Source organism: Schistocerca gregaria, chromosome 1 (genome assembly GCF_023897955.1).
Source record: "Schistocerca gregaria isolate iqSchGreg1 chromosome 1, iqSchGreg1.2, whole genome shotgun sequence".
NCBI lineage: Eukaryota > Metazoa > Arthropoda > Insecta > Orthoptera > Acrididae > Schistocerca > Schistocerca gregaria.
This window is the reverse complement of record NC_064920.1, coordinates 285,546,510-285,563,706: the sequence shown is the minus strand read 5'-3', so window position 1 is coordinate 285,563,706 and position 17,197 is coordinate 285,546,510. Positions and strand designations below refer to the sequence as shown.

Below are 17,197 nucleotides of genomic sequence, written 5' to 3'. Positions count from 1 at the left end.
GATTTATGTTTCAGAGATCGGAAGCAGTGCGCAACCGAAGTGCAGAGTCTCCCCTTTTAAATTATAAGCGGGCGTTCGGGCGGTGGACTTCGCCTGAGCTCGCGTGTGCTGTTTGGTGCCGATTTCGGCGTTCTGAAAGGGGTGGAAGTACAAAGGGAGTCCACATCATAATTCGAAGATAAATACTCATTCACCTCCAATGTTCGTGACCAAGCTGTGGCCTCACATTGTACAAGCTGCAGTTTTTTAAAGCTTGTAGTGGCTCTGCAAGTTTTCCCGGGTTAAATGTTTTAAATATTTGTCTTAAGAATTTTGATGGATTGGTAGAAAACTGTGTGTTAATTGAAACCGTTTTTTTAAAAAAATGAGGTGCAACTCAGCCTTAGTGGCGTATGTCAGTTTTGATGGGGAAATAATTGGGTCATTACTGATCAAACTGACTATAACCTTGTAAAGTTGCCTGGTAATATCTCGCCGGGGCAGGGGGGTGTTTTTCAATCTATGTGGAAATAATAATTGATTGCCTGGTTATTTGATGTAAAGTTTATTTTAAATGATTTACTTAGCCAGAGTGGCGTTTTCTATTAATGTTTGCAAAGAGATTAGTTCGCTTGTGGTTCCGTATAACAAGCAGTTTGTAAAATTTGCCTGAGTGGCAGGTTGTTAAATGTTTTCAAAGAGATTAATTGATTTGTGGATTTATAACAAGCAGTTTGTATAATCTGCCCAAGTTGCGTTTCTTAAGGAAATTAGTATCTGATTTATGATTGTAATTCTCTTAATGATTTATCTATGATGCAAAGAAATATGTTGAAATGAAAAGGTCACTGTATGGGTCAAGTCCTTCCACTCCCTTTATAGTAAAAGTTAAGGAATTTGCAGTTCGAAAGGAAATAATGTTCCATATTAACTGAGGCATGTAGCTTTTGGAAAAATAATTGGTATGTTCACACTGCTTGGGTATGTCTGGAAAAGATATGTGATGTCTCGAGATCGATCATGGAATAAAAAAACATATAAAAGCAGTCTTGCAGCCTACGTCTATTTTATTTATTCTTATTATAATAAAGTACTGCTATGAATGTTTAGCATTCACTTAATGCTATTTACAGTATGAACTACATGCGAAAAGGTAACATAAGCATAGTAGAACGTTTTCCGCCGGTGAGAAAACAGTACTGGAGCCTGAACACTCGCTGCTCAGCAAGTAACACGTGCGAGAAAAGGCGCAGCGCCGACAGGTACGCACCGAGTCTACTGCGGGCAGCTGCTGTCCGTCCTTCCACCAGGTGACTGCGGCGGCGGGCCGCGAGCCGGCGGTCTCGCAGCGCAGCTCGTACTGCCGGCCCGCGCTCAGCGGCCGGTTCTCGTCCAGCAGGCGCACCGTCAGCGGCTCCACTGCAACGCAAAACACGTGCTCAGCACACTACCGCCGCTAAAGGCGCCCACCAGTTGCACATTCTCCCTGTATATCAGCTATACCGTAGAGGCGTAGTGGGCTGACACTGCGTCCGTGGAGGACATGCCTTAGCTGCGCCTCTCCGTCCCCCCCACCACTTTCTCTCCTATTCACCACACAGAAAATCTGTCTTTCTGCACAGATATAGCATACTTCATAATTTGTAATGTACGATAAATAAGAGTGAAACGTTATTGAAAAAATATCTAAATAATTTATACTGACGAAAAATAAAGCACAGAACAATTTACATGTATCACTGTAGAAAATAAATTACAGATCGTATAAAATTCTTCTTCTACTTTATTTGAAGCAGTAGGCTTGTAGATGGATACGTCTTCACAAAAACCACCGTTTCCTTGGCCTTCATATATCTTGCCTCCTACAGATCTATAGTCTATTGTATGTCTGTCTATTCTTTCCGTCCCCATTCTTTCACTACAATTATTTCATAATGCTATCTCGTTTTCTTTTGGTTCATTCAAAAAAATGACTCAGACGGCTCTGAGCACTATGGGACTTAACATCTGAGGTAATCAGTCCCCTAGAACTTAGAACTAATTAAACCTAACTAACCTAAGGATATCACGCACATCCGCGCCCAAGGCAGGATTCCAACCAGCGAGCGTAGCGGTCGCGCGGTTCCAGACTGAATAGCCTAGACCTGCTCGGCCACACTGGCCGGCTCTTTCATTCAAGAAAAATATTTCCTAAATCTTGCGTTATTTCACAATTGTTTATTTTATTTCTCAGAGTATGACCTTTCACTTTTCTCAGGAGCTGTACTTCATCTGTCTTTGGCAAAGGCCTCGCTGCAGTGGATACACGAGTTCACCGTCCAGGCCGCCACGCACTGCTGCCATTTTTCAGGGTGCGTTCAGCCTAGTGATGCCAATTGAGGAGCTACTCGACCGAATAGTAGCGGCTCCGGTCAAAGAAAACCATCATAAGAACCGGAAGTGCAGTGTGTTGACCACACACCCCTCCTCTCCCGATCCTCCCGACACGGCGGTCGGATGGACCCGACCACAGCGAGTGCTCACCGGATGCCCTTCCAACGGTTCCTTCCGCATCTCGTGTATGATTGTAGGCAAAGGTACCATCGGCTCTAGTGTGGTAGTAGCACGAGCACTTGCAGAGCCTCATGTTCCTTGGAAAACGTTAGATAAAAGAGCGAGCACACATCGTCTCTCCCTCAGTTTGTGCAAGCACCTAGATCGGGTTAGTTCCTGGAGGAGACGAGTTCTCCTGTAGAGGACAAAGAAGATGGATCGCTAGCGGAAGAGCCGTAATCCTGGAATGACTATGTCGTCCTGTTTTCCGATACAAGTTAATGCATATGTTTGCAAAATATTGGCTAGCAGAGGAAGTCAGACGTTCTTCTGGGAATTAATCCGTTGATTTTACCAATCGAGTCGCAGTTTAATTGCAATTGGCACTTTATTACCGCAGTAGCTGCCGCAGTGACCGATACGGCCACTTCCCTCTGCTCTCGAGGCCAGCCCAGGGGGCGGAGCAGCGTCGTGAATTCAGTTCCCATGTAAGCTGTCATAGTTTTCCACTATTATGCTGGTTGAAAACACACTCTCCCTTAATACTGCGGGTCCTATTGTCATTACGGTATAGATATGAAAATTTTCATAAGTCTGTGTAACACATTTCCACATTAATGTTCTCTATATTTACAACCGCTTCTGAATATTAAAGTATCACTCGATAAAGATCACTTGAAGTGACACTAACATAATGTTCTTATTAAGTTGCGGTGAAGAGATTTAGTACTTTGGCACCCTGCCTACGACGATGCTGTCGTCTTGATTTTTGAATTCGAACAGAGTTCCTCTGCTCAGCCGTAACGAGATCGTCGATTTTGTGCCGTAGTGAAGCTCTAAAACGCGTGACTACATTATGTGATCAGAAGTGGCCGGATACCCCAAAGACATACAATTTTCATACTAGATGCTTTGTGCTGCCACCTACTGTGAGTTCTCAGTAGTCATTAGACATCGTGAGAGAGCAGAGTGTGGCGCTCCACGGAACTCACGGACTTAGAAGGTGGTCAGGTGACTGGGTGTCACTTGTGTCATATGTCTGTACTCGAGATCTGCACACTCCTAAACGTAGCTAGGGGCACTGTTTCCGATGTTATAGTGAAGTGGGAACGTGAAGGGACACGTACATCACATAAGCGTACAGGCCGACCTCGTGTGTTCACTAACAGAGACCGCCAAGAGTTGAAGAGTTTTGTAATCTCTAATAGGCTATCTATCAGGAAATCACACAGAAATTCCACACTCCATTAGGATCCACTGCAAGTACTATGACAGTTAGGCGGGAGGTGGGAAAACTTGGATTTCATGGTCGAGCGGCTGCTCGTAAGCCACACATCACGCCGGTTAATGCCAAACGACTCCTTGCTTGGTGTAAGGACAGTAAATATTGGACGATTGAACAGTGGAAAAACGTTGTGTGGTGTCTGGCGATCCGATGGCAGGGTTTGGGTATGGAGAATGCCCGGTGAACGTCATCAACCAGGGTGTGTAGTGCCAAAAGTAAAATTCGGAGACAGTGGTGTAATGGGGTGGTCGTGTTTTTCATGGTGGGGGCTTGCGTGGCATTATCTCAGCACAGGCCTACATTGATGTTTAAGCACCCTCTTGCTTCCCACTGTTGAAGAGCAATTCGGGGATGCCAATTGTAACTATGAACCTGTTCATAATGCACGGCGTGTGGCGGAGTTCTTACACGACAATAACGCTTCAGTAATGTAGTCGCCTGCTCACAGTCCTGACCTGAATACTATAGAACCACTTTGGGATGTTTTGGAACGTCGTCTTTGTGCCAGGCCTCACCGACAGACATTCATACCTCGCCTCAATGCAGCACTCCGTGAAGAATGGGCTGCCATTCCGCAGGAAACCTTCCGGCACCGGACTGAACGTATGTCTGTGAGAATGGAAGCTGTCATCAAGGCTAAGGGTGAGCCAACACCATACCGAATTCCAGCATTACCGATGGAGGGCGCCACGAACTTGTAAGTCATTTTAAGCCAGGTGTCCAGGAACTTTTGATCACATAGTGTGCGCCGGGTTTTTCATTCGTTGATATGGCTTAGAGCGATTACACTGTTCAGCGATTTCTTTCCAAAGTGCCAATATTCTGATAACTGCCCATCCTTTGGACGACACACCACGTCACCTTCTCCTTTTCCATCACTTACCAATACATTGCCCTTGGGAATCATATTTTCTTTGTTACGGCTGTCGCTGATAGGTCATGTTCAGAACCGATGACTGTTCTGTTAACAGCGTTGCTAGCTACAGGAACAGACCTTGCAGAACAGAAATTTTCCAATAACTCGCAGTACACAAATATGGCCATACATAGGATGATTTTCAAGGTCTAAGACAAAATACCACTGATATCGCTTCCAATAACTCAGTTTTTTCTTACCAGGTTGTAGACGATACATCATATGTAAGATATAGAAAAGTGTATATAATATAACAGTAAAAAACACCTTCAAATCCCAATATCTAGTCACAAAGACTGCATAACAGGTTTCAATGTATTTATGAACACACAACGATAGATTTAAACGGCAAATTTACATTACCTGTATGTTTGGTTTTTAGCAACAGTCTACAAGAAGTCTTATAATCTCCTCCGTTCACAGTTGCTTAGAGCTCTAAATTTTAGTTTGCGCCTTACGTCTGTGAGAAGCGTGTAGACTGAGTGTGGCGTCCACTGCTGGAGGGTGTTTAATGGTCTACTGTAAACCGCAAGAAGACAAATATAGACTGAGTGTGGCGTCCACTGCTGGAGAGTGTTTAATGGTCTACTGTAAACCGCAAGAAGACAAATATAAATTGCATTTCTCTTATAATCCCTCGTGAGGCATTAGCTGCAGTGTCTGCGTTGAGTAGTTCGACAGAGAACACGACTGGTATGGCAGGTAATGAAGAGATGGTCCCTCTCCTCATCGGAGTAACGTACAAGTTGTTCATGGAGGTATTTTGATGATGGATGAAGCTCTTTTATGTCCTTGCAAAGTATTTGTATCTTCGGCATTGCAGTGTACCATCCCATCACTTCTGTCAGTTATCAGAATGATTTCAGGATGGTTCCACTAGTATCAAAATGATTATTTTAACTGTGGCCGAACGGTTCTAGGCACTTCAGTCCGGACTGGCTCTGCTGCTACGGACGCAGGCTCGAGTTGTGCCTCGGGCTTGGATGTGTGTCATGTCCTTAGGTTAGTTAGGTTTAAGTAGTGCTATGTCTATGTGACTGATGATCTGAGATGTTAAGTCCCATACTGCTCAGAGCCATTTGATGTTGATTATTTTATTTCCAGAGCACATCATAAATGCCAGCAGATGACGTATGTGCACTTTTTGCCAATTATCATAATGTCTTGGAAATGAAATATCAGATACAGAAAAAGTGCTCGTTGCACAAGGTTGGAAGGTATTTTAGACACAACAGAGTACTGAAGATTTTGAAGAAAAATTTTCGGTAGGAAGACACACGCACTTGACGCGAAGACTTGTTAAGATGATGGATGCACTTGTGAGAAGTAGGAGTGGTTTACTGAAGACAGCTGAGACGACACAGCAAGACTATAATTGGAAGAGCTCAGGTAAATATTTTTAATGTACCATTTGTGCAATAGCTGGAACTGTTATATGAACTGAATAGATATGGTAATGGAATAAGTACAGTTACTCTCTCTCACAACTCCGCTTAACAGTGTTTAAGTATTTTTCTGGAAAGGTCTTCAGCTCGCTTTCGGTAACGCACATATTTTTTCACTGTACATAGGAATATGAATGATAACTGTTGTTCTGATGTAAATGGTATGACGATGTCACATGAGGGAAATAGAAAGTGCTGGAAAAGGAAATGAATGTTTTTCGTTTGACATATGTATGATTATTTTCGACCTATTCAAACAAAAAATAAATATTGATGAAGTTAATAGCTTCAACTGTGATTTAATAGGAATGTACGATTATCTGTTCACGCGTAAAAGTTTTGTTGCAAATGAAAATGTAATATAAAAACATCTGTCTCTAATGTTTGTATTTCTTCAGAGTCCAGTATAAAATGTTCAAAAGTGTGTGAAATCTTATGGGACTTAACTGCTAAGGCCAGCAGTCTCTAAGCTTACACAGTACTTAAATTTTCCTAAGGACAAACACACAGAACCATGCTCGAGGGAGGACTCGAACCTCCGCAGGACCAGCCACACAGTCCTGTCCAAGATAAAGATGGTTAATACATAATTCATAAGGCTGACCCTTTTTAAAGGTTGATAGTTACAACTGGTTGTAGCCTATGTATTTACTACCAGAAACACTAATTTATTATTTCGTTCACAGTTTCATGGGAGATAATTATTAGATATGTACGCTTTAGCGATCCTTGTGTCGTGTTGCACTTGACGAAGACTGATTGACGATAAGTGTTCACATTCTAAAGGCAGCTTCCAGTTAAGGTTTCTTGTACATTAACGCTGTTTGTTATGTGTGTACTAAGACGGTGCTATCAATGCTATACACTACCTTTAACAGTTTACACGAATGATTATTCTTAAATTAAATTCGATATTGAGGATATTAGTGTGTGACTGAGCAATACTTTCACTTGTCTGAGCCGGATGCCTTAATTTTTTACAGTTCTCGATTATTATTCAATTTATTATAAAAATATCAGTACCATATTTCCTTGTATCAAATTTTGTTCCTTCTTGCTGACAACTGCAGAAGTCTGGATCTCATTACTGCAGAAGTCTGGGTGACATTACCAAGGGTTCCTACTTTCCAATACGTAAGTGACTAATTTAGTTAGTAAAGTGTGTAGTCATACTCCTTAATTCATTCAAAGAGAACTTAACTCTGCAAACCAGGTTAATCCCGGAACCGTCTTATCATTACAAAACTTGATGTCTGCATCTCCATGACAAGTGTGGTTATCGATATCATAAAAATGAAAATTTAGAAGCCCTACAAAATAATACACACAAAATAATTTGGACAGAAACATTAACCGAGGCGAATAATGCCATAAAACAGAAAAGGTACAGTGCGAGAAAGTAACAGTGAATGCTTACAGTAGACATACAGAAGTCAAAAAGAAAATAAAAAAAATTGAAAACTTTCCAGCCTTTAGTAAGTACACCTTGAAAGAAGACACATCAGGCGCTCGGCCCAGTGACTTACATTGCTGTTACGAAAACAAGGCAAAAGTTGCGCCGCCTATCGAGCAAAGACAGGGACATATTTCCATGAGAGTAATAATAGAATTAAAGAACAGTTCATAATAACACAAAATTCAAAGGATGAGAGCTTAACGTATTTTTGAAAATAGAAAGTTGTCAAGAAAATGAAGTACAACTAAGCGTCATCTGATAGACTTTACTGAAGTGCCCAACATGTCAAGTAAAGAGTATTACAGAATGTTTACGCAAACAGCTGCAAAATCCAAAAACATCTACATGAAGGATAATTTAAGTAGTACGCATCTATATGGATTTACGAATAAAAAAATGCGCTAATTGTGGATTAAAGCTACTGAAAAGAAATTACGCAATTATAATTGTTCGTTAGTATGAGGCGATCATTCTTAGAAATATGCTTAAAAATTTTCAGATCTTCGATTACGTCGAAACTGTGTCTTTTTCCTACCAAAAATGGAGATTTCTTCTACAATTTCCAGAAATTAACCGACGCTAAGCAAAAGTGGAATTTTGTAGAGAATTATGTACATTAGTGCCCATTCTCAAAATAAATGCTCCGAAAAAGTGACATTGCAAGATCTTCCTGTTTATCCTATTTAATAAACAGCAAATGTATCTCAAGTGATTTTATAAACTTCTGAACTGTGTCTAGGTGCACCCATGGACTTCAGATTGTGAATAAGATTTTTCTGCAAGTTGTTATGAGTAGAAAAGGCAACTTTGCATCCATATTTTGTAACTAGAAGACGACAAATTTGATAAGAAACAGGGTCTGAAAATGCAATAGAAAATCTTTTTCACACTCGTTATTGTCAGAATGAACATGTGCATTCCTGTCGATAATGGGGCTTGCGTGCCTCAACGATACAGAATTAGGTACATTTATGCGGCAGGTAGGTTATTAAATTTTAAAAACGGAAATGGATACGTTACAGTTAGATATAGTGGGAACTGGTGAAGTTCGATGACAGGTGGTACAAGACGTTTTGTCAGGTGAATAGAGGGTTAAAAATACAAAATCAAATCGGGGTACTGCAGCAGTAGGTTTAATAATGAATAAAAAAGTAGGAGCACGGGAAGCTACTATGAATAGCATAGTGAACGCATTATTGTAGACAAGATAGACACGAAGCCCACGCGTACCTCACTAGTACAAATTCATATGGCAACTAGCTCTGCAGATGACGAAGAGATTGAAGAAATGTATGATGAGATAAAAGAAATTATTGAGATAGTGAAAGGAGACGAAAATTTAATAACCATTGGGGACTAGAATTAGATAACAGGATAAAGAAGACAAGGGAAAGAAATAGGTGAATATGGAATGGGGCTACGGAATGAAAGAGGAAGCCGCCTGGTAGAATATTGCACAGAGTATAACTTAATGATAACTACCACTGAGTTTAAAAATCATGAAAGAAGGTTGTATACATGGAAGAGGTCTCGAGACACAGGAAGCTTTCCAACTGATTATATAATGGTAAGACAGAGGTTGAGGAACCAGGTTTTAAATTGTAAGACATTTCCAGGGACCTATGCGGACTCTGACCACAATCTATTGGTAATGAACTGTAGATTAATACTGAAGAAACTACAAAAAGGACGGAATTTCAGAAGATAGGATCTGGATAAACTGAAAGAACCAGAGGTTGCAGAGAGTTTCAGAGAGAGCATTAGGGAACGTTGGAGAAGAAGAATGGATAGCTTTCAGAGATGAAATAGTGTAGGCAGCAGAGAATCAAGTCGGTAAAAAGACGAGGGCTAGTATAAATCCTCGGGCAGCAGAATAGATACTGAATTTAATTGATGATAGGAGAAAATATAAAAATGCTCTAAATGAAGTGGGCAGAAAGGAATACAAACGTCTAAAATTAGATCTACAGTAAGGGCAAAATATCAGTGGAGGGATGGCTATAAGAAAAATATGTCACTGTGGAGAGATAGATATTGCCTACAGGAAAACAAAAGAGAGCTCTGGAGAAAAGATAATCATTTTTATGAATATCAAGAGAACAAATGGAAAAGCCGTACTAAGCAAAGAAGGGAAATCAGAAACGGGAAAGAGTATATAACGATCTACACAAGGGCGATGTAATTGAGGGCAATATTATGAAGATGGAAGAGAACATAGATAAAAATGATGCTGCGTGAAGAGTTTGACAAAGCACAGAAAGACATTAGTTGAAACATGTACTCAGGAGAAGACAACATTCTTTTAGAACTACTGATAGCCTTGGGAGAGCCACCCATGAGAAATCTTTATAATCTGGTGATCAAAATGTACGACACATACGAAATATCCTAGGATTTCTAGAAGAATACAATAATTCCAATCTCAAAGAAAGCAAATGTTCAAGGATGTGAAAATTACTGAAACATAAGTTTAATAACTAACGGCTGCAAAATTCTGACACAATTTCTTTACAGATGAATGGAAAAGATGGAAAAACCGACCTCGGGAAGATCAGTCTGGATTCCATAGAATCTTAGACTATGGAAATGCAAACGTACATTTCAGTCATTTGCAGACTTACAGAAAGCTATTGACAATGTTGACTGGAATACCCTCTATCAAATTCTGAAGGTGGATGGTCCAAATACAGGGAGCGAAAAGCTATTTACAATTTGTACGAAAACCACATTAAGTTATAAGATTCGAGGGGCAATCAAAGGGAAGCATTGGTTGGGAAGGGAGTGAGACAGGTTTGTAGCCTATCCCCAATGTTATTCAATCTGTATATTCATCAATCAGTAAAGGAAACGAAAGTAAAATTAGGAGCAGGAATTAAAATCCATGGAGAAGAAATAAAAACTTTAGGGTTTGCCGACGACATTGTAATTGTGTAACAGACAGCAAAGGACCTGGACCTGGAAAAGCAGCTGAATAGAGTGGACAGTGTCTTGAAAGGGTGATGTAAGATTAACATCATTAAAAGCAAAACCAGGATAATGGAATTCAGCCGAATTAAATCAGGTGATGCAGAGGGAAATGGGACACTTAGTGTAGTAGATGAATTTGGCTATTAGGGGAGCAAAATAACTGATGAAGGTCGAAGTAAAGAGGATACACAATGTAGACTTGCTCTGGCAAGGAAAGCGTTGGCCAAGAAAAGTTTGTTGACATTGAATAAAGTTTTAAGTGTCAGGAAGACTTCTCTGAAAGTATTTGAATGTAGTGTAGCCATGTATTGAAGTGAAACATGGAAGACAAATAGACAAGAAGAGAATAGAAGCTTTCGAAATGTGGTGCTACAGAGGATTGCTGTAGGATAGATGGGTAGATCACGTAACTAATGAGGAGGTACTGAAGAGAAACGGGGAGAAGAGGAACTTGTGGCACAACTTGACTAGAAGAGTGTGTCGGTCTAGTAGGACATGTTATGAAGCATCAAGGGATCACCGATTTAGTATTGGAGGTTAAGGTGGATGGCAAAATTCACAGAGAGTGAGCAAGAGAAAAGTGCACTAAACAGATTCAGAAGGATGTAAGTTAAAGTAGTTACTTGGAGATGAAGAAGCTTGCACAGTATCGAGTAGCAGGGAGAGCTGCATGAAACCAGTCTTTGGAAAGAAGACCACAACAACGACTACATTGTCAGAAACAACATTGATGCTTACAGCAGTCACTACAGCGTTAGTTTTAACTTTGAAAATGTTTTCAAATAACGAGGGTTCATAAGTGCAAAAATTTTCATTTAATTTTTCTTATCATTATGCTTTTCTGATGAAAAAACTACAGAATCTGCACGATGAATGGCTGAACGAAAAAAGAAACGTAAGGAATATTTACTGGAAAAAAAGGCACTAATGTATATGATTTCACTTTTGCTGATTATCTGTCAGTTTTACAACAAAATCGAAAGTATTTAAGAAATTTCCATTTTACGCAGAGAAAATAAATCACGAAAAGTGGTACACTAAAGAGCCAAAGAAACTGGTACTCCTGCCCAGTATAGTTTGGGGACCCCACAGGCACGCAGAAGCGTCGCAACAAGATGCAGCGTGGACCCTCCTAATGCCTGAAGTAGTAGTGGGCGGAACTGACACCATAAATCCTGCAATGCTGTCCATAAACTCGTAAGAGTACAAGGGAGTGGGGATCTCTTCTGAAAAGGACGTTGTAAGGCATCCCAGGTTTGCTCAATAACAATCATGTCTTGGAGTCCGGTGGCCAGTGGAAATGTTTAATCTCAGAGCAGTGTTCCTGGAGTTACGCTGCAGCATGGCAGGACGTCTGGGGTAGTGTCGCATTGTCCTGCTGGTGCTGCCCTAGTATGTCGGAAGGCACAATGAATAGGAATGGATGCAGATGATCAGATAGACACCTACGTGTCACCTGTTAGAGTCGAAACTAGACGTATGAAGGGTCCCACATCACACCAACTGCACACGCCCCACACCATTATGAGCCTCCACTAGCTGGAACAGTCCCCTGATGACATGCAGCGTCCAAGGAGTGATGAGGTTGTCTCCATATCCGTACACGTCCATCCGCTCGATATAATTCGAAACGAGACTCGTCCGGCCGGGCAACATGTTTCCAGTCATCAACAGTCCAATGTCGATGTTAAGAGACCCAGGCGAGACGAAAACTTTTTGTCGTGCCGTCATCAAGGGTCTGTCTTCGGCTTCGAAAGCCGATATCGATGATGTTTTGCTGAAGGGTTCGCACGCTTACGCTTGTTGTTGGCTAGCATTGAAATCTGCAGCAATCTGCCGAAAGGTTGAACTTCTGTCACGTTGGACGACTCTCTACTATCGTCGTTTGTACCGTTCTTTCAGGATTTTAATCTGGTGCAGTGACATAGGAGATTTAGTGTTTTACCGGATTCCTCATATTCAGGGTACACTCGTGGCATGCGCGTATTGGAAAATCCCAACTTCATCGGTATCTCGGAGATGCTGTGTCCCATAGCTCACGTGCCGACAGTAACACCGCGTTCAAACCTACTTATATCTTGATAAAATGCGATTGTAGCAGCAGTATCCGATCTAACAACTGCGACAGATACTCGCGGTCTTACATAGGCGTTGCCGACCACAGCGCCGTATTCTGCCTGTGTACATATCTGTGTATTTGAATAGCCGTGCCTACACCATTTTCATTGAAGATTGAGTATATATAATACACAAATATAAGCGAAATATATATGAGGAAGAGCAGTTATCACAAATGTCGAAAAGTTCTTGGGTTATTTACACGATACTCTATCAGACGGACATAGGGAGCTGTTGTTGTGGTCTTCAGTCAGAAGAGGTTTGATGCAGCTCTCCATGCTATTTTCTGCAATGCACGCCTATTAATCTCAGAACAACTAGCGCAACAAACATCGTTTTGTATGTACTTACTGTGTTAACCTCTTCGCCTTCCTCCACGATCCCCCCCCCCAGGCCCCCCCCCCCCCCCCCGCCCTCCAGCGCTTCACACTTCTAACCCGTTGGTAATCCCCTGACAGCTCAGATTGTGTCCTACCAGTCGATCGATTCTTCTACTCAGGATGTGGCATGAATTTCTTTTCTCCCCAATTCTTTGCTGTACCCCCTCATTAGGTCTGTTCTACACCTTATATTATCCTCTAATGCAAATGTTGTTTGTTGTTGTGGTCTTCACTCTTCTGGGCATGTTCTGAGGCATCAAGGGATAGTACTGGAGGGCAGCGTGGAGGGTAAAAATCGTAGAGGGAGAGAAAGAGATGAACACACTAAGCAGATTCAGATGGATGTAGATTGCAATAGGTACTGGGAGATAAAAAAGGTTGCACAGGACAGAGTAGCATGGAGAGCTGCATCAAAACAGTCTCTGAAGACACTTAAAACTATACTCAATGTTGCCAAATTTCTCCCACAGTCTGGATTTCATAGGCTCTCTACTTGAGCCATCGGCAGTTACTTTGCTGCCCAGATAGCAGTATTCATCTGCTGCATTAGGTATCCAATTTCCTAATTTAATTCACTTATCATCACCTAATTTAATTTAACTATATTCCATTATTATCGATTTAATTTAGTTGATATTCATCTTACATCCTCTTTTCTAAACACCGCCCTTTATTTTCAACTTTTCTGCCAAGTCCTTTGCTGTTCTTCAGAGAATTAGAGTGCCATCGGATAATCTCAAAATTTCATTTGTTTCTTTTCCCGCTTGGTGATTATGCGGATTGAACAACGTCTGGGATAGGCTTAAATCCTGCTTCACTCCCATCAAACCATACTTACATTCCATACATCTCGACTCTTATAATTGCCATCTACTTTATGTACAAGCTTTAATTACTTTGGCCTCCTACATTTTACCCCTCTCATCTTTAGAATTTGTAAGAATGTATTCGAGGCAACATTGTCAAAAGATTTTTCTAAGTCTACAAATGTCCCAAAAGTTGGTTTGCCTTTCCTTAATCTGTCTTCTGTAAGAAGTCATAGAGTCAGTATTGTCTCGCCTGTTCTTACATTTCTATGGAAAATAAGTCATAGGGTCAGTATTGCCTCACCTGTTCCTACATTTCTATAGAATCGTTACTCAGGCTAGTATTTTGCAACCGTGATTTACTAAACTGATTGTTCGGTAACTTTCACACCTGACAGCTCATGCTTTCTTTGGAACGGGATTTCTTCTTGAAGTCTGAAGGTATTTTTCCTGTCTCAAATATCTTCCTAACCAGATGGAAGTGTTTTGTCATGGCTGGCTATCCTAAGGCTATCAGAAGCACTAACGCAATGTTGTCCACGCTTGGGACCTTGTTTCGTCTTACATCTTTCAGTGCTCTGTCAAATTCTTCAGACAGTGTCGTATCTCCCACCTCATCTTCATCTATTTCCCCTCATATTTGTATAATACTGGCCTCAAGTGCATCTCCTTTGCATAGACGTTCTATGTATTCCTTCCACATTTCTACTTTCCATTCTTCGCTTGGGACTTTTTCCATCTGAGTTCTGTATACTCATAGATCTCCAAATATCTCTAACTTTCCTATAGGTACCATTTGTCTTCCCCTTGGTGACATATGCTTCTAAAATCTTACATTTGTCATCTAGCCATTCCTGCTTAGTCATTTTATGCCACTTGTCAATCTCGGGGAATACAAACGTCTAGAAGTGATACTGACATAGGCAGGTAGGTTATATGATTTTGTAATATATGTAATATATTTAGGGGAAGCGCTGTTACCACAAATCTCGAAAAGTCTCAGTTTTTACACGACTCTCAAGTGAACCTAGAAAATATCTTAAGAGATTGATCATTTTACATGACACTCCAGTAAACGTTCAGACGGACATAGAAAGGGATGGGCAGAGAAAGGGAAAGAGGTTACGTACAAAGAGATGGGGAGGTTTTGGAGAAAAGATGTAAGAAGCTATTTAATATTCAGATGAAAATGGACCTAGAAGGCTGAAGAGGGACAAGGAGATGGACAGAGAGACGAGGGAGAATGTAATGCACAGAATTATGGAAGGAGGAGGACGAGATGTACGGAGAGAGATAGAGGAGGAGAGGGCGGGCAGAAATGCGGGAGCAAGGAATTTAGTATTTATGTACTTACACATATTCGGCTAATGCAGAGCGTTGCCTGAATCGGTAATTTGATGTAGTTTACAAAGCAGTGCATTGTGCGATCTAATATTTTCAAATATTCAAATAACCTTACGAACCAGTGTCACTTAATTCTCATATTGCTCCAGATCAATGGAGCAAAGCAACGCAGCACAGCGCGAAGAGCACTTACAATAAATTAACAACGTTTAAATGCTTATACACGTGACAAACGCGCAATATTAGTATGCTATTCGTGTGGAAGCTGTTTCGTGTCCAGTCTTTCAGCTTTGACCTCACTATATTCACGAATTGTTCTGGAAGCGCAAAGAGCGTGCACCACATTTAGGATACAGTGATAGAACAAGTAGCTGGAAGGCATGTACGAGAACAAATGTTTACGGAAGCAGGCTGAATATATTACTCCCGTAAATTGCGTCAGATGTGTCTCAATACACAAGTGTATACGCTTCAGATAAAATTAACATTGCCAAAATAAACATGAAGTTGTAGAAATGTTGTATATCGTATTTTCAAACTGAAGTGGAGCTCTGTTTATGAAACTATAGAAATGTTGTGTATCGGATTTTCAAACAGAAGTGGAGCTATGTTTGTTAATAGCCGGCAGGAGTGACGGACAATTGTAACACGTTGAAGTAAATATTCCCGTCGATTATATGCTATAATGTACAAATTGTTTGTGTTTGTACTTAGACCGAGTCAAGCACAACTTGCACGTAATTGATATTACTCCTCTTAACGTTGATTGTAACGAAAAACTCATAGACAAATCTGTCTTGCTGTTTTTTTAAAATATAATCAAGAAGAATCTTGTCTTCAGTATAGTAGATTGTTTGAGTGACATACACAGAATGAGTGTTATTTTCATCTTTTTAGATTGGTTGAACGACATACACAGACAGACTGTTAATCCCATCTTTTAACGGGTAATTAGAACGACGGTGTAGCATGTCATGTTTAATATAGAAAACCTCATGACAGCCTTACTTGTGCATAGCTAACAGCAGTTCACTTTACGAGTATTGCCTTCAAACATAAAAAAATCCACAAATTCTTATTATACACGTACAGGTGACGAAATGCAATAGGCGGATCAGTCTAGTCCGATAGTACATTTCTTGAATTATTTCGTCTTTTCGACTACTGTCATCATCATTTACAAATTTAAAATTTGTAAAATAAGGTTCAGTGTCTTACCAAAAAACTATATCTAATCGGAGCATTAACTGCCAAGGGATAGAAGTTGGCAGTTAAAGTCACGAATAGACATATTTTTCGATATTTGATAATAAAAGAAAAGCGTTTGTTTGCTATACCTCTACAGTATTACTTTCATTGTCTTACCCGCTTTTCGGCTTAGAAGGCCATCTTCAGACATTTAGTCAGTCAGTCAATGTCTGAAGATTACCTTCCAAGCCGAAAACTGGTTAACTCAGTAAAAATAATGCTTCTTTCCTTCCTCCTTCCCTGTTCGCTTCGAACATGGTTCGAGGGACGAACGATAGCTGGTAGGCCTCCGTACCAACAAAAATCAATCTGGTGTTATATTCATTGCCTTTTGGAGAGATACAAATATAAGGAAGACTTGTATTATTTTCTCTTTCAGAAAAGTAAGCTCTCAGAACTTTAGGATGCAGTAAGCCTCTCAGTACGGTTTCATAATATTGCAGATTCTACAAGAATGAGGACAGAAACTTGCAGGAAAGTAAACTTTACACATCGAAACTAAATGTGTACCTATGAACCAGATATTGGTCTATGACGTTAAACCAGCCAACGTTGACAACAAAACTCGAATAAGGGTAAAAATTCCTCTAGACGCAAAATTTTGGACAGTGGTAGGAGGGCAGTCATGAACCACATACTAAACACTCCACTGGTTGGATGTAAGTGTGGGGATCGTGGGGTAGTGCGGCGAGTGGTTGCGGATTTGGAAGATTACTTCAGA

At 40.7% G+C, this 17,197-nt stretch overlaps 1 protein-coding gene across 1 annotated transcript in view; it reads right to left on the bottom strand.

The window, feature by feature from the left end:
- LOC126342753 (neural cell adhesion molecule 1-like) overlaps positions 1-3,011 on the bottom strand; it is a 207,019-nt gene extending 204,008 nt beyond the window's left edge. Inside the window, exons 1-2 of the mRNA XM_050001886.1 lie at positions 2,867-3,011; positions 1,259-1,398 (exon numbers count right to left, since the gene is read on the bottom strand). Of these exons, the coding sequence (XP_049857843.1) occupies positions 1,259-1,398; positions 2,867-3,011 (285 nt within the window). The remainder of the gene's footprint in view (positions 1-1,258; positions 1,399-2,866) is intronic.
- Between the last annotated feature and the right edge of the window lie 14,186 nt (positions 3,012-17,197).